At 44.8% G+C, this 27,189-nt stretch overlaps 1 protein-coding gene across 1 annotated transcript; it reads left to right on the top strand.

The window, feature by feature from the left end:
- Positions 1 to 487: 487 nt before the first annotated feature.
- sms (spermine synthase) lies at positions 488 to 26,832 on the top strand. Its single transcript, XM_063203646.1, has 11 exons — positions 488 to 705; positions 7,864 to 7,984; positions 12,787 to 12,874; positions 14,963 to 15,027; positions 17,320 to 17,495; positions 18,325 to 18,481; positions 19,011 to 19,098; positions 21,633 to 21,747; positions 22,186 to 22,265; positions 23,187 to 23,302; positions 24,688 to 26,832. Exons 1-11 carry the CDS (start codon positions 660 to 662, stop codon positions 24,716 to 24,718), a joined length of 1,083 nt encoding a protein of 360 aa, XP_063059716.1. The 5' UTR covers positions 488 to 659; the 3' UTR covers positions 24,719 to 26,832.
- Positions 26,833 to 27,189: the final 357 nt, after the last annotated feature.

Genomic DNA, 27,189 nt, shown 5'->3' with positions numbered 1-27,189 from the left:
ACTCACTTTTTGGCACGACAGGGGCTCTGAAGCCCAAGCTTCTATTGTACATTGCGCATCTCGCATTACGTTAAATATTTCCCTTTTAACATCATTATTTCCACATTTTCTCCCCCCAACCCCCAACAACTTAGGGTCTCCAATTTCTGAACGAAGACCCTAAATCTTTTTGGAAACAACAAAAACCCATGTGGGGCATTTATCGCTTTTTGAGTCAGGGGCATATGCTCATAATCCCTCCCTGCTTGGTCTATTTTCTTGCCATTGTGACATCTTGTCACTGAGAAAGTATGAGGCGATTGCATAATTTTCCTAACGATAGACCTACTTGCAGACTTTGTCCAGTTAGGTTTCTAATTAATAAAAGAGCCTACAACGTGATACTGTGCTATTACAAGTTACCTACCATAATAATTAAAAGTTTTATGCAGTGCGTTTGCCTACCAACAGGCGGCCACCGGCCAGACAAGAGAGTCCCGCCGGGGGATAGACTGCCTCTCCGCCCACCCTCAGTACCACAGCAAACCCCGCTGCAGAAGTGTTATAAGCACAGGCTGGGAACTCCGCACCTTCAGTGTGTTCAGCGGACGTCTCCGAAGACTCACTCCAATTCCTAAATTGGTCGCCTACCCAGGCATGGCAGACGGCTGTGTTCCGTCATGGCAGTGCGACATTACACCCTCGACTTCAAGCTCTCGGCGCCAGGTAACCAGCACCAACACTCGTGCCACTGCTGACCGTGCAGGAGGAAGCAGTGTCTAAAATTCGCATCAGGACAAGGGCCTCTCTATCCGCTGCCCTGCGCTTCGTTAGCTCATTAACCAGTCAATATAACGGTCGCTGCAATGAAAATGTGGGTCATTTTCCATCCATCTATGTTGCCATGGATGGGGGAGACAGTTTGTAACCGTATGTTTGTATGGACAACTGACGCATGTGTGCTTCCTTTTTGTCTCGCGTGTGCGCGCATATCATGAATGTCTCGCGTCGTACAATTCACGAGATAAGCATGCGGCATTTGACCTTCCTTGCCAGTCGTAGCACGTTAGCAAGGGGGGCTAACATTAATCTCCCTCTCTACTGTTCGTCTTCTTCACAGCTAGCCACTTCGGTACAAGTACAAAGTGACAAGTCCTCTGGCTAAGAAGCTAGCTAGCAAGCACTGCTTTTCAAATAACCCATCATATTGCCATAGAGTCGCGTTTTAAAATGTATGTGACATGAATGCCATTCAATACACTTTGCAGGGATCAGGAGAAATATTCAAGTTTTAGGCTTGTTCTCGATAAAGCAATAAAGGGTGTACTGTTACAGGTATTTATTTTTAGACGAACACAGCAGACGACGTGCTCATTCATTCATTTGCACACCGTGGAGTGGTTGACGCGAATGTGTGTGTAATGACATGATAGGACGTTAACATGGAGTGTAGTGCGGATATAACGCCAGCTGATTCGGTTTATTATTGACCTTACTGTCAACTTCCGGTCTTTGAAGCGCCGCAGTGAATTGAGGTTAATTATATTGCCGGTATAGGCTACTGTATGTCATTGCACTGACTGGACCCAAAACTGCCCTTGTCTAACTTATGAGAGAGCACTAATGTAGTAGTCATTATGAGACAAGCTCTACGACTCCACTCTCAGTATCATCCAAGCACCTGCTGCCTCTGCAGACAGATAGGCTCATAGGAGCTAGTGGGAGCCTATCCCCCACTGACAGGATGGCACGGCAGCCGCTTTCCCATCTAGCGTGCTACCCCTCCCCCTGCTCGCCAGCCCCGTCTTGGGTCCTGTTTCAGGTGGTGTAGCATAACGGGAGTCGTCTTCGCTATACGAACGGAGGAGGAATTCAGCTTCATAAGTCTCTCCAGTCTCGTCATTTACATGATATGAGGCAGAAGTAAGAAGAAAGCAAAATTCCATGACGTTTACCGAAAAAGCAAAGCACTGCCACATTGAGAGTATAGATCATTCTAGGATAGAGGAGCCTATGTAGTTCTGCAGTCCTAAGCAGTCAGGGGTGGTGTGTTTGATGACATCCTACACAACTTCCAGCTCAAGAGTCATTTTTAGCATACAGTTTTGGGTTGAACAATAAATACAGGGTATCGTAGAAGAATATTTAGTCAGTGTAGTAGTCGGCTGCAGAAGACGATTAGGAATAGGACTCCAGTGCAGATTAAATCAAAGACGACGTAGAAAAAAAGACACATCTTGGAAAGAAGAATGAAAAAGCTGACAGATGGAAAAACAGAAGACAGAAGGGATGAGAGAGAATAAAGCTTGATTAGGATGACGAGGAAGGGCGTGAAACAAGGAAGGATGATTGGAAATAAGACCGGGCAGATGAAGGAGGAAGGGAGGGGGTTTAGTGGTGCAATCTAAGGCTGTGTTTGACCTTTTGACCTCTAGGCTCAGGGGCCAGATGGATTATCCTCTGGGGTCACGACAGCGCTTGCTCACACTCCACTGGCTGAGTAGAGAAGAGAGTAACTTTTACTCTTATTAACCAAAGTTGTGATAGGCCACCGCTCATCTGTTTAGAAGGTGCAGGATTCAGTAGAAATTTCTGTATTAAAAGAAGACAATCCGCACACTTCAGGTCTATTTTTGTGCAAAGAAACTTTACTTTACTTGCAAGCTTTCGGCCCTTAGACCTTCATCAGGCAGATTAATTAACTAGAAATTAAATGCACCAGAAATATAATATGCATTAAACATAACACTCAAGTCAGCCATACGCACGCGCGCACTCACGCACACGCATACACACACACACACACACACACACACACACACACACACACACACACACACACACACACACACACACACACACACACAGCAGCTGATTGGTAATTTTAAAAAAATGGGGTAAGGGTGGGTCATCATTTGAGTGCAGGTGGATGGACAAGCCCTATAGAGAAGACATTTTGTTGCCTTTTTACAGCAGGTGGGAGGAGGGATGAAGATTGCCAGTGATCCAACTTACTGTTTGCTAGCGAGAACTCAGCTACATCATGACAATATTGCTAAGGCATTACTGAGAGTGCATTTAATTTATTACTTCACGGAGTGTCTTAAGTAACAGATTACTGTAAGGCTGATTGCCGTGCAGGCTGACTGTGAGGAAGATGGAGACGTCACGTCCCATAGACAAGAGAGAGTTTCTGAGTGCATTATATACTTATGACACTACAGAGAATAACAGATGGTGTTACTGCAACACTCACCCAGAGAGTACTATGGGACCAAGTACAATCTAAAAGATGTTAAATTGAGTTAACATGGCAAGTGTTGAATTAACATTGCATTTTTGTCACGGTTTGGTCCTTTAAATTGTCGCGGTGAAGGTGCCCACACACATTACCATTTTGGTAGCACCAAGTTTATGGTGTAGGCTCAGCAAAACATGATTAATCAAGGAGAAAAGATCATTCAAATTACGTATTAAGATTTACAAATGAATAGATATTGATAGTTACAGCCTTGTAGGTGTATAGATTGTGTGTGTTTTTCACAGATGATGATGTAAACTGTAATTGCGTGAGTAGTAGTAATGGCAGAATTAATTTGAATATTACCTTCTTTCTAGGATAAGGGCCAAACCCACATGAACATACACGCACGCACACACACATGCGTGCACACACACGCACACGCACACGCACACACACGCCCTGCCAACCGCCAGCTGTGTGCTCTCCATTCCTTGTGTCATAAGGTGTAATTTACAAGACGTTTCACAATTACAAAAAGCGTGAGGGACTTGTGATGTTGCCACTGCTGAACTTGAGCTGACTGTTAAAGAGCTCTGTAGTCAGCCACCTGCCGTAGCAGGACAGGTGAACAGAGTTTACCGACTCTTAAGGCACAAATAGACCAAGTGCAATTCCAGCGACGGAAGTAATAGACTTTGTATTGAGTCGCGCAATAAAAGCAATTCTGGTGACTAGAGGCAATTTGCATGACTTGAGGGACAGTTTGTAGTTGGAGCTAGAGCTAGAGCTTGAGCTAGAGCTTGAGCTAATATTGTGCAAATGAACTATTATGCGGTTCGGCAGCAGCTGCCACAGCCACTGGGAGTGTTAGAATGCTTGCATTCTGCTTTTAATGGACATGCTCTGTCACTTCTATCGCTAGCATCGCTCTTGTTGCACAGTGAGTCCAGCGATTCTCTGTCACTTGAGCTTGTCGCAGCCGTTGTATTTGCCTGGTAACTGTAAAGAGCTTTATATCCATTTGCCCTAGCAGGACAGGTGAGCAGTGTTTCTCGACTGTCAAAGTGGAAGTGAAAGCCCAACTGGGAAACTCAAACTCCCATTGTCATTGTGACACAGCACTCCACAGCACACAGTGCTCACTGCACACAACACAATTGCATTTATGCCTCACCAGTGCAAGGGGGCTTTCCACAATGGCGCCCCAAGGAAGCAGTGCGGTGGGGACGGTACAATGCTCAGTGTACCTTAGTCATGGTGGAGGATGGGGGAGAGCTCTGGTTAATTATTCATGTTACTGTAAAGAGCTCTATAATAGCCTCCATAGAGGTGACATAGTGTTTCCTGCCCAAGCAGTGTTTCCTTACTGGTAAAAAAAGCTGTTTATATTATTCACCTGTTAGCAGGAAATAAGCAGTGTTTGCTGATTGTTACAAAGTTGTATCTGACCTTAACTGGATAGGTGCAGTGTTTCCCGCAGGATATTTGTAAGTCTAGCTGGATGCTGGGTTGATGTGGTATTACAGAGAGTGTGAAGTAAGAGATAGAGAGTTGTTAATTGCCATTTGGTTATAATAAGCTTATACATGTAATAGAGGACTTGGATGAAAGGACTAGCTACCGTATATATACATGCATGGGGACCTCGCTGTATGTTAAAAATAAGCTGTATATACCGGTATATCCTGTTTGTTAATTAGCTGTGGGTGCCTATATCTTGCCATAGCAGGGTGGTTGAGTCAAAGATTCTCTGTTCTAAAAAGATAGCCAGCTGGTGACGTCAACAATAGGATGGAATGTTTCACCAACCAAGTACTTCTGGTCTCCTAAAAAGGCGTGGCCAAACTGTCAATCATCGAACACCAGCGCAGAATCGACCAATCACGTTTCCTAACTTCATTTGCTCCGCGCTGGCGTTGGGAGAACTCCGGTCAGAGAAACAGCCAGGCAACGTTTAACAGCAGCATCACGCACAATTTTACAAAACCGGCCGCCCTGGGCAACTTAATATGAGAACTTTATATTGCTGTGGTCTCTAAATAAAATGCTTTTGATATTTTAGATGGCATGATTAAAAGACGTAAGAAATACGGCCACTGTGAACAAAATCAAGTGCCTGCAGACAGAGCCACCTGATTCATGCAAGAAGGATGCGCGGCATGATGACACGACGGCATAATGATTAAAACTTGTGTGGCTGGCTTAGGGTTTTTTGTTGTTGTTGTAATGTCCAAACTAATTAGGCCTATTCACTATGAAAGACGTGCTGCTTGAGTTTAGACATGACCCCGTGTATAATTTTAAATTTAATTTAATCATGTTCATGCAATCATGGTCATGACTTCGTATGAGATATATTGTGCTACACAACTACACGGAAGTTTTTTGTGTTCATATCGTGCTTAGAAAGGAGAGGATCAGGACTACACTGAAGTCTGCACTGGAGACAGAGCCTACATGCAGAAGCATGACGTGCTTCTTATAGCCTAAACAGACAAATAGGCTATTTAAATCCATGATGTCTAGCAGTGCGTAATGTAACCATATTCACCTAGATCGGCTGTCATTATTCCCGTGTAGGTATGGCATGTTGTTCTAGACACATTTGTGTGTTCATATCGTGCCTTCAGAGGATCCTTCACGGAACTGGCATACCGAATTTTGACTAAAACATTGCGCTGCACATGCATGACTAAAAATCGCTCAATAGCCTGATTAAAAAAAACCTAGAATAGGCTATTCAGAGAGCGCAGGCTATGCAGTGCCAAACTCAAATATTTGGAGAGAACCTAGGCTACAGCTGTCAAACTCGTATCCTGTGCATCCCGTGAGTGCATTGTTGAACAGTAGTATCCTCTATTTTCTCATGTCAAGATTCACGGCTTTTAATCCAATAGGCCTATTTGCTGGATAGCCTACAGGATTTTTGTTCTTTCTGCTGCGCTGAAGGTGAAAGTTTTGGCTCTTGCGTCTGGTAACTTAAGCTAATCGTCTCGAAGGACATCTTGGAGGCTGCTGGTGTGGCTCAGTTGCAGAAGTAGTAGCCTAGTTCAGATACACCGCGCTCTTCCGTGTGCGTCTCCAGTTGAATAGGCCTAGAAGGTGAGAATGTGGATCGCACTCAGGTTCTTCTTTTCTTCTTTTTATTTTTTACATAGCAGCATAAGTGGAGACACTGACGAAGGCAGCAGCCAAAACGTTTGTCTACACTGCTGCTATGTAAAAAATAAAAAGAAGAAAAGAACCCGAGTGCGATCCACTTTCTCACCTTCTAAGTTATTCAACTGAGACGCACCACACGGAAGAGCGCGGTGTAGGCTATCTGAACTAGGCTACTAATAGGCTACAACATTTGCGAAATATAATGTCAGAGTTAACCAGCCATCTCCGCTAACTTTTGCCCTGCCTGGCGCAGCCTGCATTTCGTTTAACAGTTGACTGGATGAGATGATGCTGAAGTTTCATGCAACAGACTGTTGAATGAATCAAGTCGATAATAGACTCATTTAACCTGAAGCAGTAACATATGCATTTGCCACCCAACTGTTGTCATTTATTTGCAGCCATGGTATTGTGTCTCAGATTTAGGCTATAAACCCGTGGACAGACTGGGAAGCGGCGAAAACAGGCTACTTATGGACTGCACTGAAACTGAAACGTGCAGAAATGAGCGTCAAGCTTTTAATAATTTGCCGAAATTGGGCTACTTTTTCACAACAGACGTGTGAAGTAGACGTGAACTAGGGCCTACGATGTAACAACAAAACAACATTACAAAAATAAACGTTGATAAATGCAGGGCTCCTTATCAACCGCTCCTGTTTCACGCAAAGCAAACGTTCTGCACCGCTTGTCAATCATTCTTGGCATTCCATGGCAGCGGTCCGCACTAGACGGGACACGCGTCAAACAAAGTCGATTTTCTCTGTGAAAAAAAAATTCTGAGATGTAATTTCAATTTTTAGAATGTGAAGAAGGCATGTGGCTCGCAGGATATAACATTTTTAAATCCATCGCTGCGCCCATGAATTAAGGCATTGGTCGTATCCGTGGAAAAGTCAGATTCGCCCATAGGCGCCCATTATAAAAGTCTCCTATCAGGTCTCCTAAAGGGGCGTGGCCGACGTCATAAGTGAAACAGGAAGGAACGTCGAGCTGGCCGTCTCTGCATTAAGAACGTCTCTGGTTTGAGTGTCTGAGAGAAGGTATGGGGAAGGTGGCTGAGAGAGGGGGCAGGGTTCACGTGGAGACAGGTGCTATGGCAACGGAACACCTTACACTACTAATGGAACCTCTCACAGTCTCCAGGGGAGTTGCTTCGCTGGCAGTTGTTTGTTAGTTCCTCATTCTGGTGCCAGGTGCATACACTATACAATACGTTATTGCTCTGCAAGCATAGAAGAATGTCTTGTGCAACACACACTTCTGCTCAGGTCATATTAGGCTGTCTCCAAGACACCAAACTTAAGTGTGTAAAATGAACAGTGGTTGTTTTATAAATTAATTTATTTTAAGCCCCTTTTGGCTTTTAGAAAAACGGTCTTCTCTTTCTCTCTGTTCCGCTCATTCTTGTGATCTGTCTCTCTACCCCCCCCCCCTTTTTCTCTCTCTCACCCCCCCTCATCTTTCCCATGGAGCAGCTGACATTCCTGCGACGGTGCGTGGCGTGCAGTCAATATTCCAGGAGCACGAAGTGACAGAGACCATCCATGACACCGAGGGACATGGATACCTGGCCACCTTCATCGGCAAGAATGGCAGGTGGGTGGGACGCACACACACACACACACACACAGACACACACATGGAGGAAAGAAGGAAAGTGAGGAAAGTATTCAGGAACAAGGCGGAAAGCACTTGAGAGGGCAGACCTTTGCCATGCCAGGGCATGCCCCTTCTTTCAGCAGAAAAAGCGTCCTTTCGAAAATATAGCAGTTTTCTAGACAGCAGCCTGGATCTCCCCCAATATGTAATCAATTCTCCTCTTGGCTCGTGTACAGCCTAACTGATAGAAAATGGGATGCAAGTCTGCTCACGACTTAGAGTAGAAAGTTGCTAGCTGAACAGAAATGAGGCCCTGTGGGCTGCTCTGTCCTTCATGGGTTGCATACTTGGTTTTGGGACGTAAAGTGCAGGCGGAAATCCTGGTTTGTGTTCAGTACTGCCCTTGGGGGCCTTTATACAATTTGAACAGAGGTGACGAAAATAAAAGTAATTTGTGGTGTAATTACAACACTAGCATATGGCATTACATAGCTGTTACACCATTTACTCCATTGTACCTAATGAGATAGATTGTGTTGTTACTGAAAAACACTGAACACCTAACAAGGACCCACCATAAACTTGATCAAACCAGTGCAGAGTTAGCTGACCGTAAGACAAGTACACAGGTCTACTGGTTACTCAGATAAGTTACTTGTGTTGAAAGGAACTGTGTTTCTTTTTTAACTTTTACTTTTACTTTTGGCACCTCTGAATTTGAAGTGGCCCCTCGAATGAAAATGATTCCACGCCCGTGCTCTAAGATGTGAAGTGTCCTCATCAGTCTCAGTGTTGAGTGATGCTGTACTACCGTAGTGGATTTAAAATTATGGTCACCCAGGAGGATCTAGCCTTTGGTAACTTCCCAATTTCGTTTTCTGCATCTCTTACACTTACTCTCTTGTGTGTGTGTCTTTTCTGTGACTCTCCTGACAAAGTCCGTCTAGCGGGGCTAACAAAACCACAAGCACCACACTGCTGTTGAGTTGAGGTTGCTGCTGGGGCTGTGTTTCACATCTTTTATCACCTATTTATTTTAATGTGGTATGTCTATGTTCTGTCTACGTGTATACGTCTTGAGGAGAAGTGTAATGTTGACCACTTGAGTTTCCCCCTGGGGGATACCTCGACCTCAGCCGGGCTTGACCTTAGCAGGGCTTGACTTGAAAAGCATGCCACACTTGTTATCTCTCAGGCGTCCGGTTTGTTTATCATGTCCCAGTAGTTGCCGTTCAGTGCCCGGACAAGTCCAACCTCATTGTTAGGCTTTTGTTTCTCATGGAGGGAAGTTAGTTGTTTGTGGCATTTACAACATGCATGTCTGCCCCCCAGACCACCACCCCCAGACTGGACCACAACCCACCCCCCCCCCCCCCCACACCCACACACACACACACACACACCCTCCGCATGACATGAGAATTCCTGTTGTGTCTGTGCCTGCCGCGTTTTTGCCTCATGACTCGTTGAATTCCTGCGTTGTCCGCGGCACGTTTTTCTCTCCTAAAGTTCGGCCTTTTGTCATGCCTTGCCCAGTCCCCACCCTGACCCCCCAGCAAACCCTGAGCCCCATCCATACAAGTGCCCCCACACCACACCACACCACGCCAGGTGTGTGTCCACATCCCACTACCCCCCCCCCCATTGCCAAACACCAGACCACCAGGCCTCTGACAGCTTTTGCTCGGCACGGGGCAAAGTTTTCTGAAAGTCCCCCCCCTCTCCCTACACACAATGTAATGAGGACCTGATTCTGGGCCCTCCACCCCTCTCCCTGGGCCCGGGACAACTGACCCCTTTGTCTCCCTGCTGTTAGCTTCCCTACGCCGGGGAGCGATGACCATTGATTGGCCGGTTAAGTGCATCCTCTGGGCAACAAAGGTCGGCGGGCGCTGTGAACGTCGGGCGGATTTGCGGCGGCTTTGTGCGCTTGATCTGCCGGCTTTACACGACGCTTCCTGTTGTGTGTGTGCAGCACTCTGGTCCTCACAGCTGGTCACCTTTTGTGGTGTATGCGTGTGTGTGTGTGTGTGTGTGTGTGTGTGTGTGTGTGTGTGTGTGTGTGTGTGTGTGTGTGTGTGTGTGTGTGTGTGTGTGTGTGTGTGTGTGTGTGTGTGTGTGTCTGCTTGCGGGCATGTGTGCAGGTCTATGTGCGTGTGTGTGTGTGTGTGTGTGTGTGTGTGTGTGTGTGTGTGTGTGTGTGTGTGTGTGTGTGTGTGTGTGTGTGTGTGTGTCCACAGGTCTGTGTGTATGTATGTGCACATATTTGTATGTGTGTGTGTGTGTGTGTGTGTGTGTGTGTGTGTGTGTGTGTGTGTGTTTGTGTGTGTGCGTGCATGTCTGTGCGTGTGTGGGCCTGAGGGGGGACTTTGTTGTCATCGGCCCCCTGACAGCCACCAGACACACCTCTGCCTTACCTCCATACCAGGCCATACCTCCCACTCCCCTCTCAAACACAAACACAGCTGACACTTGCCAGTGCTTACAAAGACTGTAGCGATAGTGTAACAAACTGAGAGATCGCGATGCACAGACACAATACTGTATCGCGGTGCAAGAAGGCAATATTGTGATGCGCCCTTACAAAGTTATGTTACCCTTCAGTGCAGAAAACAACCAAATGATGCGTATGATGTGAGTGCTTCCAAGCTTCAAATTATCATTATTATTTTTAAACTTTTGAAAACCATTAGTAGCTTCTTGTAATTTATTCTACCCTTAAACCTTTTCTACCATGTAATTTTATAATGTTGGCAAATATGAACAAAGTAAATTAATTCATTTAAAAGATGCATTGCATGAACTGTAGGTCGTCATATAATCATGTGTCATGTAGAAAGGAAAAAGAATCACAGGTGCAACACAGAAGTCTATTTTATCAGTGCAACGCCCAGTCGAAACAAAGACGCATGACGATTGCACTGATAAAATAACTAATAAAAAAGACTAACGTGTTGCACCAGAATGAAACATTTATTTTGTTGATTTGATAGGCCACCGCAGGCGAAAATTGCTCCTCATTTACATAGTGTATGGACTGGATGGGTCAGGGGCAGTGGGTCAGGACATCCAGTGCTTCTGAGCATGTACACTGTTTTTCTTCTATTGTTTTACTGTTGTTTGTTTTTCTGTGTTGGTGTCATGTGTCCTATGTGTTCTATGTGTTTTTATGATGCTGCAACCTCCCTGTCTCCAAAGCAAATTTCTCCTTCGTGGAGACTAATAAAGAAACCTAACCTAGCCTAACCTAATAATATTAAACTTAGGCGAATATCTTCGCTTTGCTTAGCTCTGGTTTGCTGTTTTTTCCTCATCCTGTCAGTCTGTCTACGAGAGGTTTTAAAACATTTCTGTTGTTGTGCCTGTTGTTGTGTGTCAGTCTGTCAGTATGTCTGTTGTTGTGTGTCTGTCTGTGCTGTGCCTATCCACCTCTCCACTGGTGTTCTTTCTTGAAGTGACGTTTTGTGTGCGCCCAGGGTTGCCAGATGAGGCTGATGATTTCCAGCCCAAAAAAAATCTCAAAACCCGCCTGGAAGCACTACATCCCGCCCAATTCTATTGATTTCTATGGCAAAAATTTTGCCTTTTTTCTCCAAAATCCATTTTTTTCCTGCACACGGCCATCCTAAGCAGGCAAATTGGGCAGGAAACCGCCCAATCTGGCAACACTGTGTGTGCCAGTCTGTGGCTGTTAGTCCTTCTGCAGGGGTTTGTCTAAAGTCCTGTTTTTCAGGGAAGCTAGAAAAGGCTATTGTTTTCAAAGGAGAGGGAATGTACAGTGTTGTGCTGGTCATACTTCCTCAAGGCCTGTATGTGTGTGTGTGTGTTTGTGTGTGTGTGTTTCTCTGTGTGTGTGTGTGTGTGTGTGTGTGTGTGTGTGTGTGTGTGTGTGTGTGTGTGTGTGTGTGTGTGTGTGTGTGTGTGTGTTGCAGGCAGGACTTTCCCAGACGCAGGCAAGGTTATGTGAGCTTAGAGAGCACACACACAGACACACACACAGACACACACACAGATAAATTGCGGTGAATATCGCAGGGTCAGCCGAATATCAGACCGGATCTGTATACAGGAAGAAGGTCTTTGTCTACTTCCTGTGCTGCTTTAAAGGAACAGTCCACCCTTTTTTAATTTTCACATATTTGCAGTATTTCCCAGCATTATTCATGAATTGTGCATATAATTGTCGTCTATGTGTTTTCATTGCCTAGTTTAACAGTATAGCCAAATTAGGCATAGTAATGCAAGTCTATGGTACAAAATAAAACACCATCAAATGTACTTCTAAACCACTTTAAAATGAATGTAACATTCACCAGAGTGTAAAACAGCAATTTAATTCGGTCCAGTGATCACTTGTGGCTTGATGCTAAAGATACCAGTTACTTTCAGTGATTATGCTAAGCTATGCTAATAATTCTGATCCAATAAATCTAAGCACTGAAAACACAGAGAAGAAAATGATATGCACATTCATGAACAATGCTGGGAAATACTGCAAATATGTGAAAATCTAAAAAGGGTGGTCTGTTCCTTTAAACCAGGAAGAAGGTTATCCATATCACTGACCTTACAACCTAAGACTGGCAAGCATTTTGGGAATGCAATATAATAGAAATCTGGGATTCAGTCACTGAATTTCCACGTAACATTTCCACTGTGGAATTTTTTAGGCTTCTTTTTCTTACAATCACTAGCTCAGATCATCTTGTGTGCCAACCTTGAGAATGGGGGAGACCGAGTATTTTCAGTCGAAGCATATGCTATCTCCATCTTGACATGGATTTCTCTCCTCTCCACAGGTTTGGAGTATTCCGCGTGCACTCCCATGGCCTGGTGACCTTCGACCTTCAGTGTTGCCATGGCGACGACACAGCCCAAGTGGACAATGTAGGTCCCTTTTCTTACTTGTTTTAAGGTGTGGTGTAAGGTGTGTACATTTTTTGGAACGTCCTGTATTAGAAACTACACAGTAAAAAATGCAGTGTTAATTCAACACGTACAGTCAATTTATCACCTTCTAGTGTGTCTGGTTCCAGAGTCTCTAAATCAGGGATGTCAAACTCAGGCCCGGGGGTCAACATTTTATTCGGCCCGCGAGATCATTTCAAATGTCTATCAGTTGGCCCACATACACCATCAATGTATAGCATAATATGACTTGAACATGAAATTTGCTGTGTCACTGGATGTGTATACACATTTGAACTAACAAATATGATGGGAAAGAGTGTATGTGAAATTTAACTATGAGTATGGTGTGCATGCATGCACAATTTTAGTCCATTTTTACAAATAATTGTGGATTTCGGCCCGCGACTTCGTTCCAGATTTTGATTTTGGCCCTCAGTCAATATGAGTTTGACACCCCTGCTCTAAATGTCGCATTAACACTGCATTTTGTACTGAATAGCATCCGTGGATGTGAATCAACAACGCATAGAGATGCCGTTGATGTATGACGTGACAAGTTGTGATTAAGGGATCAAACGACTGCTTTTGAACAACGACTCACTCCACAATTTGACACCAGCTGTACTTCTGGCAGAACCAGATCCTATGGTTAAAAGAGTTCTTAGGTTGATCCTAATCCTTCTGTTAAAAGCATTCTTAACTGAAGCAGGTCTTTAAGGTCGCTGTCCAGCTCCCTCCCACACTTTCTCTCCCACCCACGCTTTCTCTCTCTCTCTCTCTCTCTCTGTTTCTCTCGGTCTCTGTCTCTCGCTCTCACTCTGTCTCTCTCTCTCTCTCTCTCTCTGTTTCTCTCGGTCTCTGTCTCTCGCTCTCACTCTGTCTCTTTCTCTCTCTCTCTCTCTCTCTCTCTCTCTCTCTCTCTGTATCTCTGTATCTCTCTCTCGCTCCGTCTCTTGCTCTCATTCTCACTCTGTCTCTCGCTTTCATTTGTCTAAAAAATAAACACCCAGGCAAGTAATCCTCTCAGATCTCTATGGTCTGTTTGTTGCTTAATTCTATCAAATCATTAAAAGAAGCAGTCACCTGTTATACAGTATGCACCATGTTCACATAGACACACCCAAAGGGATGACTAACGGGTATTATATTAATCTACTTGAATTGACTGCAGAGTGTCACTGGACTGGTTTAATAGGTGTGTGGTGTTGAAGCGTGTGACGTGCGATGTAGTAGTTGGTAGAGGAGTAGTAGAGGTTGATGAGGGAAAAAAATAAATGGATGCCTTAGAAGAGAATTGTGGCCAATTTCAGCATGCAGTTATACACCAGACCTAGCCTGACAGGCCAGACCATTCATTTTGAATTACTTCGTAATGCACGAATGGTCTGATTACGCTTCTCTGGGGATGGTTTTCAGTCGGTTTTCAGACAACCGGTTGTACCAGCCAATAAGCGAACACACTTGGGAGCATAATAACAACAATCAGCGATTGGTCAGAGCTCATTCCAAACCAGAGCTGAGCTCACTCCTCCCGCCCAAGTGCTCCAGGGCACAGAGGACCCAGACCTATTAAATGAATTACGAAGTAATTAATGTGGTCTGGCAAAACCAGGCTAGGCCAGATCTAGCCATGTTACTTGAAATAAGCATGCCCATTGCCCAAATAATAGCTAATGTGTATTATATTATGTATATCACAGCTATAGGCCTGACCAAATGCTTGCAGTTACAATAACCAGGCTAGAAGGATCAACTAGATGAGTGTTAAATTCAAATCTCTAAGTGATGAAGTAACAGGGCAAACTTAACTGCATAAATGCTTATGCCTCTCCTCCTTTTTCCTCCTCTCCTCTCCTCTCCCCTACTCTCCTTTCCTGTCCTCTCCTCCCCTCTCGTCACCTCCCTCTCCTCTCCTCTCCTCCTCTCTTGTCTCCTCCTCCCCCCACTCTCTCCTCTCCTCTTCTCCCTGTTCCCCCTCTCCCTCTCTCTCCTCTCCTCTTCTCTCCTCCTTCCCCCTTTCTCTCCTCTCGTCTTCTCCCCTCTCCTCCCTCACCTCCTCCGCAGCTGTTAAATGCACTGGAAAAGAAAATGAAGACCCTCTTCTCTGGACGCATCACGCGGGTTAAGAGGTGAGAGAAGACACACACTCAGACAAACTCATTTCTGTTGTGACCACTTAACATCAGTAAGGGATAACGGCCGACGAGGTGACCAATTCCACGTAGTAAATGGCGTGGCGGCGGCTCAGAACTCTGCCGATGTGCGCAAATGAAGATTCTATTTGCGTCGCACGATTGACGCCTGACCGGTTCCACGGAATTAATGGTCACCCCATCAGCCAATCAGAAAAGAGAATTCCTTTGCGAAAGCAGATACCGTAATACAATTTATTTGGCAGTAGATTGCCCCTTCGTTGGCATCTCCTGCTTTTACATGTGCATTTATAGCAAGTCCGAGGTAGGGAGAGTGAAACACGGCCATGCAAACTACGCTGCCTGGTAGCGGAGGTAGCAGAAGAAGTTTTGCCTTGAATTCGCTGCATTCGCTCTGGACGTAGGCATTGACATGTTTGATATAGTGATAATCACATAACGGCTCCGGCTTGACAGCCTGGGACATTCGTTGATAGGAACATTCCAATTGGTTTTCGCTGAACCGCATCATAGCTCATTACCATAAGATTAGCTGACTTTTTATCGTTAAAATTCGCTCTGGTTGCTCAACAAGCTTCACCCCTGGCGAATTCGCTCCGGTAGCGCTGGTCGCGCACTCTCCATAGAGAAATAATGACTTCTGTCGCTTCGTTCTTGTTGGTCGCTCCTGGTCTGAACAAGGCATAAGCCACCCCGCTCTCCTGAATGTTCTTTCTGCTGCTCTTCCACAGAGCAAGCATCAATGGCAACAGTAAAATATTTATTTTATTATTTAGATAGAAGATATTTCTGGAGTCGAGCAAACACAGAGCAACAAGAACAGTCGTGTTCCTTCACAACACAGTTTATTAAAAGCACAGTGCCCAGTGTTTGCTTTCAGATGAGTACAGTGGCAAGAAGTAGAGTTGTCAGCTGATCAACCAGGAGGGTGAATCAGGTGAGTCAGATGAGGTCCCAGCTGATGTCGACAGCTCTGCAAACAACGCCCTCCTCAGTGGCCTTCCAATGTCAAGCCCCAGCTCCATAGCCTTCCAATGCCAACCCACAGCTCCATTAGCCTGATTATCATCGACTTTCAAATCTCTTTGAGGCTTGGTCTGACCATGAGCATACCAATGAACATTTTCTAAACGGCGTGGATGACCGGCCACCCTTGGTTTGCTACTGGTTGTTTGCTTCCCGACAAAGTGGGAGGGGTTCCCGATTTTTTGGAGATCAGAAATTATATTTGTATTGCTCCTAGCCTGACTAGAAGCTACACTGAAGGTGTTGCGTCACTAGGAGGGCGCGGCATGGCTACAGCTCCATAGCCTTCCAATGCCAAAGCCATGCCTCATTAACCTGACTTCACAAACAGCCATCTGGAGCTATGCCATAGACGTACGTTTCCGAAGGTGTGGTAATAATAAAAAAAAACCTGGCACGTGATTGGAGAGACACTTGTCTGACATTTTTAATGAGCTGCTATTTAAACTACTCACAGATTTAAAAATACAGAATCAGTGTCAATGAGTCAGTCCCTTCGAGCGGTCATTGTTGCTGAAACAACTGTCACATTTCAATTGTTTTTCCCTTCTACACTACTAAAAATCATGTCACATCTTTGAAAATCCTGATTGGTTCTCCTGCATTTTGTTTGGGAGCAGGGCGAATCTGAAGGTCCTCCTTGTGAGCTCACAAAGCTGAGCGGAGATAAACGAGGGGCTGGCGAGAGTCAGGATAATACCTCATGTATATGCACCAGGGCTTAGAGTGTAGTGGAAAGTGTGCACATCCAGCAAAAAAGCATCAGCAGGTGCCAAATCAAAAAATCATCTCAAGATGCCTGAAGATCTATGATGGAAACGTTTCTCCTAATAAATTAAGTCTTTTGCAAGCAGTGTGCAGATCCTTTCCCGCTCCTACATTATGCACACAATTACTGTAAATTAGGCAGTGCTATACACACAGGTGCCTGCAAAGCATGGCGCAGGAGCGCGTGCACACACACACACACACACACACACACACACAAACACACACACACACACACACACACACACACACACACACACACAAACACACTCTTACACAAGCATGTACATGGGCATGCCTGTACACAACATAACTGGAAATTTAATCCATTTAATCCCATTGTCGGTTCAGCAGCAGGAACCTTAAAATAATAAAACAAGAAAGAAGAATAATTGCATCCTCATTTGTGGTTGGTGTGTGTTTGTATGTATTTGCGCGCGTGTGTGTGTATCTATGTGTGTGTGTGTGTGTCAGGCTGCCTGCGCTGCGTCGCGGGGAGGACGTGGACTGCTATTGGCCGACGGCGGACGGGCGTCTGGTGGAGTACGACATAGACGAGGTGGTGTACGAGGAGGACTCCGCCTACCAGAACATCAAAATAATGCACTCACGCCAGTTTGGCAACATACTCATACTCAACGGAGATGTCAGTAAGTGACACATACCCACATGCACGCACACACACACACACACACATAGAAATGCATTCAAACACACAGAAATGCATACAAATACACACTCAACCTAGAACATCAAGATACTGCAGTCACGCCAGTTTGGCAACATACTCATACTCAATGGAGAGGTCAGTAAGTCACACACACATGCATATATGCACTTACACACACTACACACACTACACACACTACACACACTACACACACACACACACACACACACACACACACACACACACACACACACACACACACACACACACACACACACACACACACACAGAAACAGAAAGAGAGAGAGAAAGAGAAAGAGAAAGAGAGAGAGATTCATGGAAACACACATAAATGCATACAAATACACACTTTACTTACAGTACCAGAACATCAAGATACTGCACTCACGCCAGTTTGGCAACATACTCCTTCCAACCTTCATACAGATGCAAACACACACACACACACACGCACGCACACACACACACCTTATATTATTCAACACCTTTTCACTGGTGTTTAAGTTGTCCAAATTGGTGTGTTGCATCTGCATCTACCCTTGTTTGTCCTTGGGAGAAGTAGCATCATAACTGCACAGTACGTATGTGTATGTTATGTTTACTGTCATGTTGTCATATGAAGATGGATATAAAGTGTGTGTGTGTGTGTGTGTGTGTGTGTGTGTGTGTGTGTGTGTGTGTGTGTGTGTGTGTGTGTGTGTGTTTGTGTGTGTGTGTGTGTGTCTTGCTGCGTGTGTGTGTGTATTTGTGCGTGTGTGTGTCTTGTGTGTGTGTGGTTATGTGTGTAGACCTGGCGGAAAGCGACCTCCCCTACACGCAGGCAATCATGGGGAGCGGGCGGGAGAACTATGCGGGGAAGGAGGTGCTGATCCTGGGAGGAGGAGACGGGGGCATCCTGTGTGAGGTGGTGAAGCTCAAACCAAAGATGATCACCATGGTCGAGATATCCTTTCATTTTCAATATCACACTTACTTACTTATTTACTTAATTAATCCTCTTTGTCTCCTGTGGGACATACAACAGCCTCCACAAGCTATCTCCACTTTTGTCTATACCCTACCTTGTGCTGCGCTTAATATCTTTGCCTTTTCATATTTACTACCACACATGCATCATATACACAAGTGCAATACACATGCATACACCAACATAGCATACTCTTAAATCAGATATGATAACCGTGGTGGAGATGTGTTTCTATTTTTTTAAACAGTTTTAGGGGCATTTTAGGCCTTTATTTGATAGGACAGTCTAAGATGGTGACAAGAAATGAGTGGGACAGAGAGACGGGGTGGGATCTGGAAATGAACCCGGCAGAAATGTGGGGGGCTTAGCGCGCTGTGCCACAGCACCCGCCCCCCCGGAGATGTGTTTTTGATGAGGTGTAAGGTGAGAGAGAGGTGTGGTTCTGATGGTCATGTGATCATGCATCTGAGAGAGTGGGCGTAGCTTCCTTAACCAGGAAGTGCACATCGACCAGCTGGTGATTGACGGCTGTCGGAAGCACATGAGGAAGACGTGTGGAAACGTTCTGGACAACCTGAAGGGAGACTGTTACGAGGTGAGACTTACCCTTCCAACACACCAGGGGTGCGTTCCAATATGCAACCTTGCGTCCTCCACTTGTGCTTGTGGCCTTATACCAGGAAGTAATATGTCATGATGACATCACTGACAACAGCATTGTATTTCAATATCTCACAAAAGCTCAATTCTAATGTCATTTTCTCATTTGCAATTGGGATGGTAAATGAAAAACACTCTACCAAAAGTTGTTGTGGCTAGGCTGACAGCTGGGAAACTTTATTGTTTTCTCCATGGAAGCGGGGCCAGGAGGCGGGATGAGGCCACAAGCACAAGTGGAGGGCGCAAGGTCGCATATTGGATCGCACCCCAGAAGAGACCAAAGCTACAAAGAGTCCCTGAATTGTCTTCATAGCAAGAGCGACACAAGCGATAAAAGCAACAGAGTGTGCCCGTTAAAAGCAAAATGCAAGCATTCCGGCATTCCAGTTCGCTGCGGAAGCTGACGCTGAACCGCATCATAGCTCATTAGCATAATATTAGCTGAAGTTCATTTACAAACTCTTGCTCAAGTTACTCAAATTGGCTTTTGTCGCCCAAAATGCTTCTGTCGCCCAAAACGCTTTTGTCTCATTTGTTGCCAGCTCCTCCATACAAAGTCAATTACTTCAATCGCCAGTGTCACTCTAGTTGCTTTTGGTGTGGTTGTGCCAAAGGATATAAAAGACAAGATACAAGATACTTCATTGTCATATACTGTACTCATTTATCTCCCTTAACCACAGAATTCTCCTCTCTGATTGGCTGTTAGGGTGTCCCATTAATTTCACTGAACTGGCCACCGTTTCAAAAAAATGTATTGCTGTTCCATATCAACGCTCTTCTGAATGGTAACCATAACGACAGTAGTGAAGTAGCCAAAACTAACTCTTGATTGACAGGTCATGGTCAGCAAAATACAAAAACATTGTCCATATTTTTCAGAGATCAGCGCTGACCAGTGACAAAAATGTAACCACACGTGGATCATACAAGAGAATCGCAGATAGCATTTCAAAAATAACAACGGAACATGCTACTGCAACCACTTGAAGTCTAATGGGACTATTTTACTGGAAGTTTCCAACAGTGCATACACAGGATTCCTACAGCTTTATAGACCGTCGTAGATAAAGTTACCCTTTGTTCATAAACAGGAGATGGAAGATCAAGGATGACCAGTTCGATGGTTAATGTCTCGTGCACGGTGAGTGCTGCGCACATCGCTGGAATTCTAGAGCGTCCACCTGACCATTGACTTCAGCGAACTAGTCACCTCGTCAGCCCTCATCCCTTACAAATTTGCATTCAAGTGTAATGAAAACTTTTGGGCTCCAAAAACTACCAAAAAATCTTCCACAGAAAAAAGCACAAAAATAGTGTTTCTACGTGTTTGGCTTTGAGGTATTCACAAACTTGAAAGCCATCAAGAATGCTAAGCTGGTGTAATTGCTGTCAGTTCTTTGACAAGTTGGCTCCAAAAACTTTAACCCTCATGTCAATCAGTAATGTCGCCACTAATCTCCAAATATGCCTATGGCTTTCAGAACAGTTTTTTTGTGTGCCACTTTTATCCCTTTTTATAACAACAACAAGGGTTCCGCTGCCTCTTTGGCTCGGTTCCAGAAGCACCTCCAAGCACATCTTATCATAGCAGCTTTTGGGCCCCTGCCTCCTGTACACCAGGGGTGGGGAACCTTTTTCATTTGAGGGGCCACTTCAAATTCATCCGAGGGTCGTAAAAGTCCTCTGAGGGCCATACTATGAACACAAACCAGGACTTCCCCCTGCACTTAAGGCCTATATTGAAGGCAGCCACCTTTCAAACAGACTCCACCTTCTCTAGGTCCCCTGAATATACCTTAATTGTATTGCAAATGTATTTTCTAAGATTCTTTTACAAAATATCTCACATTTCATGTGAAGCTGCTTAACACTAAAATTATATCAGGGGCCAGATTAAATGGCCTAAAGGGCCGCAAATGGCCCTCGAGACAAAGGTTCCCCACCCCTGCGTACATGCACACATTACACCACATTAAACGTTTACGCTTTTATCCAAAGCGACTTACAGATATTACAGGGTTACAGTCCCTGGAGCAATGTGGGGTTGGATGCCTTGCACAAGAGCACCTCAACCATGAAGTGCGGAAGGGAGTTACTGAACTCAGCCATGGAGTGCATTTGAATGCGACCATAGCAACAACAATACTGTTACACAAGATGTTATTGAAAAATAACTACCCAATAACAACAAATAAATACGCTACTGTTACGCAATATGTCGCTACAAAAACGTGACTACATTCATTGTCAAACGACAGTAAGTTGTTGCTCTCAACATCAAATCTCAACGTCTGAGCAGAATTACCTGACAGCAGAATGTGACGAAAATGCAATGACACTGGGTTTGCCCTTGAGTAAGGCGCTTAACTCTATTGTTCCAGGGACTGTAACCAATGCTTTTCACTTCAATAATTGTCGCTTTTAAGAACGGCGTCTGCTAACTGTAATTGCTTTCTATGTATTCAGGTGCTAGTAGAAGATTGCGTTCCTGTACTGAAGAAGTTTGCTCAGGAGGGCCGGACGTTTGACTACGTCATCAACGACTTGACAGCTGTGCCCATCTCCACGGCACCAGAGGAGGGTAGGCTTCCTTCCTCCCATAATTTTAATGTGTGTGTGTGTGTGTGTGTGTGTCTGTGTCTGTGTCTGTGTTTGTAGTAGTAGTAGTAGTAGTAGTAGTAGTAGTAGAAGTAGTAATATTTTGTAGTACAGTGGTTCCCCACCTTTTTTGAGGGAAAAGTACATAAGCACATAATTCTATATGTGTTCATGCCCAGTTTGATGCCCTTCTCAAAAATGTACAATGTACTGCAAATAGCTACGAAAATAAAGAGAATGCATTAAATGAGAAGGTGTGTCCTAACTTTTGGCCTATGCAGTACTGTACCTGAGCGTTGTAATGCGTAACTGACCTGATGCACCTGTATTCCCTCCTCTCCTCTCCTCTCCTCTCCTCTCCTCTCCTCTCCTCTCCTCTCCTCTCCTCTCCTCTCCTCTCCTCTATTCTATTCTCCTGCAGACTCTACCTGGGACTTCCTGAGACTGATCCTGGACCTGTCCATCAGAGTGCTGCGACCCACGGGGAAATACTTCACCCAGGTGAGAGAAGGCAGGCAGACGCCCTGCCTGTAGCCTATTAGTGCAAATGGGATCGCTAGCAATCCTGTTGTGAAGTTAACAGGATCCTGGTCACAACATATTGAACTCCGAAGTATTGCCCATATTGGGACAAATTGATGTTACTACTACTACATACTACTACTACTACTACTACTACTACATACTACTACTACTACTACTACTACTACTACTACTATTGCCACTGCTTGGAAACGCTCAACTACATTACAACAGCATTGCTATGACATGATAAAGAGTCTTCAGTAACAGATTACAATAGAGGCTCTGGATGAAAGGGTTAATCTCAGATCTTAAGTGGGTCCTTCGCTCAGGTTGCCCTATTTAACCGTCTGTAGCCTGTTCTGGCTAACCTAACAGAGAGCATAGGACAATATGACCTATATATAATGTGTTTTATATGTGTATGTAATGGATCATCCTATGTTCTGTGTAATATATCCAGGAAAGTGCTGTCTGTGCCCGCAGGGTTAGTGTACCAACCTGACGGAGAGTTTAGGTCAATGTAACCAATACTGTATATAGTTTATATTTATATAAGTTGCATAAAGAAATGTGCAGACATTGATGTGTTGTCTTATGCAATATATACAGTAGAGCAGTGGTTATCAACCTTTTTTGAAGAAACGCCCCCTTGTCCTTATCACAAGCCTTCCAACGCCCCTTTGACATCATCATAAGACTCACAACGTCCGCCTTAGTATTTAAAAAATAAATGAACTAATGCCCCCCAATGGCAACTAAGCACCGCCCCCTCTCAGCTGTATCCTTCTCAACGCCCCCCTAGAGCTCTCCAATGCCCCCTGGTGGGCTGTACCGCCCCTGTTGAGAAACTCTGCAGTAGAGTGTAATATAAATGTATGTCTGTGTCTGTGCCCGCAGGGTAACTGTGCCAACCTGACGGAGGCCCTGAGCCAGTACGAGGAGCTGTTGGGCAGGCTCTCCTGCCGGGTGGACTTCTCTAAAGAGGTGGTCTGTGTGCCCTCCTATATGGAGCTGTATCCTTCACAAAACACAATAATGGATGGAGAGTATTGGGGTCGATAGAGGTATAAATGGGTAGATGTTTGGATATACGTAGGGTAGATAGGATGGATGGATGGATGGATGGATGGATGGATGGATGGATGGGGTGCCTAAGTCACGCCCTTCTACTTCCAGACCATCTGTCACAGTCCGACAACATTTTGAATGGAAGTGAATTGAGCGAGTCAAGCTAAATCTTGATTCTGTTTGACATGTGTCCTGGATTTTGACATAAGGTAGCAGTAAATTTAAAAGATTTGGACTGTTGTGATAAGACCACTCTTTGTCGGGAGGCAAGAAAAGTTATTGTTGTTTTTGCGTGAGATTAAGTAATAGACCACAACATGCACTTCAAGACGTCAACAGAGGCTGAAGGCCAGCAGCCGGCCCTACTGCTGCACTGCGGCTACTCGTCACAAATCGACTTCTATTGCGTAGTTCAAATGATTGTGTATATTTGCGTCGATCGGAAAATAGGTTTGACCTGTCCATTAGGTCCAGGCCAAAAATGCTCAGGCCCCATGGAAGGGGCAGACATAGGCCAGTGACATGCTCCGGTAACACTTTATATTCATGTCTGCTTACAAAGACTAATCAATAAGCTAATGATGAACAAAACATAAACAAATGTTTTTTTATTGTTAGCTACATTTTGTTCATACTTTATAAAATATCTACAAATAATATGTTCACGATTTCATAAATCTTTTAACAAAGTATTATTAGTCATTTACAAACAATTTGTAAATGTTTGATAAATATAAAAGATTTAACATTTACAAACATGTGTTAATGCTTTCTACATCATTTGTTCATTATTTACTAAGTGTTATTAATGCTTTCTAAGCCGGCATTAATATAATGTGTTACCCATGCTCCCTGCAGGATACGCGTACAAGTTATCGTACACGAACATGTTGCCATGCGTACTTATTGTCAATTTAGCGCCTTGTAGCGCACCAGACACGAGTTACGCAGACGAGTATGTGCAGTGCAATATTGACAGAATCGCGAGGGGCGATCTTCCATGTTGAGGTTACGGTAGAGTCAAACAGGCATGGAAAGCTAGACAGCTCTTTTGCACACTTGGAAAACTTGTATGTGCGCTTGGTCGCGGTTGTGTGCGTAATTTATGACACATAGCATGCATGTCCCCGGCCTAAGGCACCACATCAATGGGTAGGTGTTTGGCAGAGAGGCGTGGTGGGTATGGTTCTATTATTGGATGGATGATTTAATTACTTTTTTAGATAAATAAATCATGTAGATAGATATATTGTAGATAGATGGTTGGTAAATACAGGTAGATGAATGGCATGTTAATCCTCTGCTATTATTCCTTAACGATGATACTCAGCTGGGTTTTCTATACCATCTGGAAAAAGTAGCAGCACCTTTCCCCCACCCCCTGAGTCCTAACCCCCCTTTCTGTATTTCCTCCTCCCATCTCTCTCTCTCTCTCTCTCTCTCTCTCTCTCTCTCTCTCTCTCTCTCTCTCTCTCTCTCTCTCTCTCTCTCTCCCTTTTCTTCCTCGTCATTTCCCCTTCTTTATCCCACTTTATCACACACCTTTGACCCCATGAAGAGGTGACAATTAATCCTTCGGGGCCCAGAGAGCTGAAGGGCCCAGTACCTCTGAACCTCGTCCCACGCCCGCGCCGACCACCCGTACCCTCGATTTCCCCCAAACGCACTGAGAGACACCTGCACGCATCAACATGCACCCCCTTAGAGACTTGAGCCCCCCCCCCCAGCTTGCTTGCTTGTTTGCTCACGTGTCCATCTATTAGCTCGTCTGCTCTCCCTCTTTGTCTCCCCCAAAACCTGCCACACTTGTCTGTGTTTATGTTCACACCTGTTTTTTTTTTTACTGTCACTATTATTACGGTATTTCTCTTCATAGCGTTGATTACTTTTACTACGATTTTTTTCTGATATTATTACACCGATTGTATTTTTTGTTTGTGGTGTAGTTGCCTTTCATTTGCCCTTTGTTTTTTTGATTATGTGGGAAGTGTGTGTGTGTGTGTGTGTGTGTGTGTGTGTGTGTGTGTGTGTGTGTGTGTGTGTGTGTGTGTGTGTGTGTGTGTGTGTGTGTGTGTGTGTGTGTGTGTGTGTGTGTGTGTGTGTGTGTGTGAGAGTGGTGAGATGCGGTGCTACAGAGTGCACTGAAAGCCTTGGGAGTGGCATTGGGGGCAGTCAGGACCTGCCTTTGGGTTGGATCCAGAAGAAGATCAGTAACAAGGAACCTGACTATTTTCTTTCTTTTTTCAAAGAAAGCTGCTGAAAAAGGCATGTGTGTGACATGCCTTCCCAGGTCAGATCGTAACCCTGCCCTGAGCAGATCTCTGGGGAATTCCAAGAAGCTGGTGCAGAGGTCAACCAAGTTATGTTAACCTGGAGGTAGTGGTAAATCATCTAATAGAGTAGCCCAGAGTCCTCATTTTCTTAATTGGACTGCAGGGTATTACTAGGTTTACCCACTTCTTGTAGCCTGGTTCTCACCGGACGGTGTGTGTAGCTCCAGCGCCCCCTGGTGGAGCAGAGCTACAAACACTGCCGTCTGGTACACAGCCGGAGAGCACGGGTTGGCTTCAGCCAGAAAATAGACGGAGCAGAGGCGCTGGAGCTACCCACACACGGTCTGGTGAGAACCAGGCTATGGTTACCTTAGCCAGGCCTATCACTTAACCATACTCATGGAATATGCCTCTGGGACTGGTCAGGGGTCTTGACCTAATGCCATGCTGTTACATGATTCCAACGTGTTTTGCGTGTGGGTGGTATTCCCTTCAGGGGTGCATTTCTCGAAACCATAGTTGCTAACCTATGTTAGCTACTTTGTTGTTTGCAATGCAATTTCCCATTGGCAACTACCCCTAAGTTGCTAACTGGCTAGCGACTACACTTTCGAGAAACGCGCCCCTGATCAGGTTCATAACAGGGCGAGACCTGGTCCTTGGATCGCCAATTCCTGTTGATGAGGGTTGTGGTTTGATTGGTGGCACTCCATAAGCGTGTACATAATGATAAGCGTTGCATTGTGGGTAAGCCAGGAGCCCTGAGCCTCGGATCACCGCCCACTGAAACTGAAGTGTCCAAAAAAAGAAGAACCCCCCAAAAAATGGTTTAAAAGGGAAGAAAAAGGGCACAACAGGTTTTCACGTTTTGTTCCGTAGATTTTCTCGCTCTTTCTTTTTTGCATAACTGTGAAGAATGTTTTACCTTTTTAAATGATTTGCGCCCTCTTAGTTGGTTTCCCTGCTTGATGTTGTTTTAGGCTTTCTTTTTATCCCCAATTGAACAGTTGGGCGCATGTTTTTTGAAGAAAGGTTTTTACTGAATGTAGCTTGCAAACACACACTCATTCATGCCTTTTTACTCTTACATGGTGCTTTGATAAACTATTTATTTTGACAGATTTTCACCAAATATTGTTTTCCCCCAAAACAGTGGAACGCCTGTTTGAGACCTTGATATTAAAAAAAATCTTGTGGAGAGATTTCTGTGTCGTGTCGGTGCTGTGTTTCTTGTATCTTTAAATACAGGACTTTTGGGTGGGTGCTGTGAGTGCAAAAGACTAAAGTGCTATTATGTTTATCAGACCATTTACAGTGGGAGAGCTTGAGCCTGGCCTTGCCATGCTTTTTTGTATGGCAAGACCGGGCTAGGAGATCTCGACTGCTGTTTTCAGCTTGACCATAGCCCTACGTCAAGCATTAAAGTAAGCTGTTCCCAAACCATTTGTGTTGTATTGCAATGCGTAATGAGGTAATGTAGGATTTTGATAGTCTGGCAAGCCTTCAGCACCGGATGAGAGCGCCAAGACTAGTGGCCACGTTTACCGACATAAATGATG

The sequence above is a fragment of the Engraulis encrasicolus genome, chromosome 7, assembly GCF_034702125.1.
Source record: "Engraulis encrasicolus isolate BLACKSEA-1 chromosome 7, IST_EnEncr_1.0, whole genome shotgun sequence".
NCBI classification, from domain to species: domain Eukaryota; kingdom Metazoa; phylum Chordata; class Actinopteri; order Clupeiformes; family Engraulidae; genus Engraulis; species Engraulis encrasicolus.
This window is presented reverse-complemented; position numbering and strand designations above follow the sequence as displayed.

Bases quoted from the DNA above. Each gene is read 5' to 3' on its own strand.
- sms (XM_063203646.1), top strand. From the start codon at position 660: ATGGCAGTGCGACATTACACCCTCGACTTCAAGCTCTCGGCGCCAG. The intron at 7,985-12,786 runs GTGGGTGGGACG...TCCTCTCCACAG, and splicing joins TTCATCGGCAAGAATGGCAG to GTTTGGAGTATTCCGCGTGC. The intron at 22,266-23,186 runs GTGAGAGAAGGC...CTGTGCCCGCAG, and splicing joins CGGGGAAATACTTCACCCAG to GGTAACTGTGCCAACCTGAC.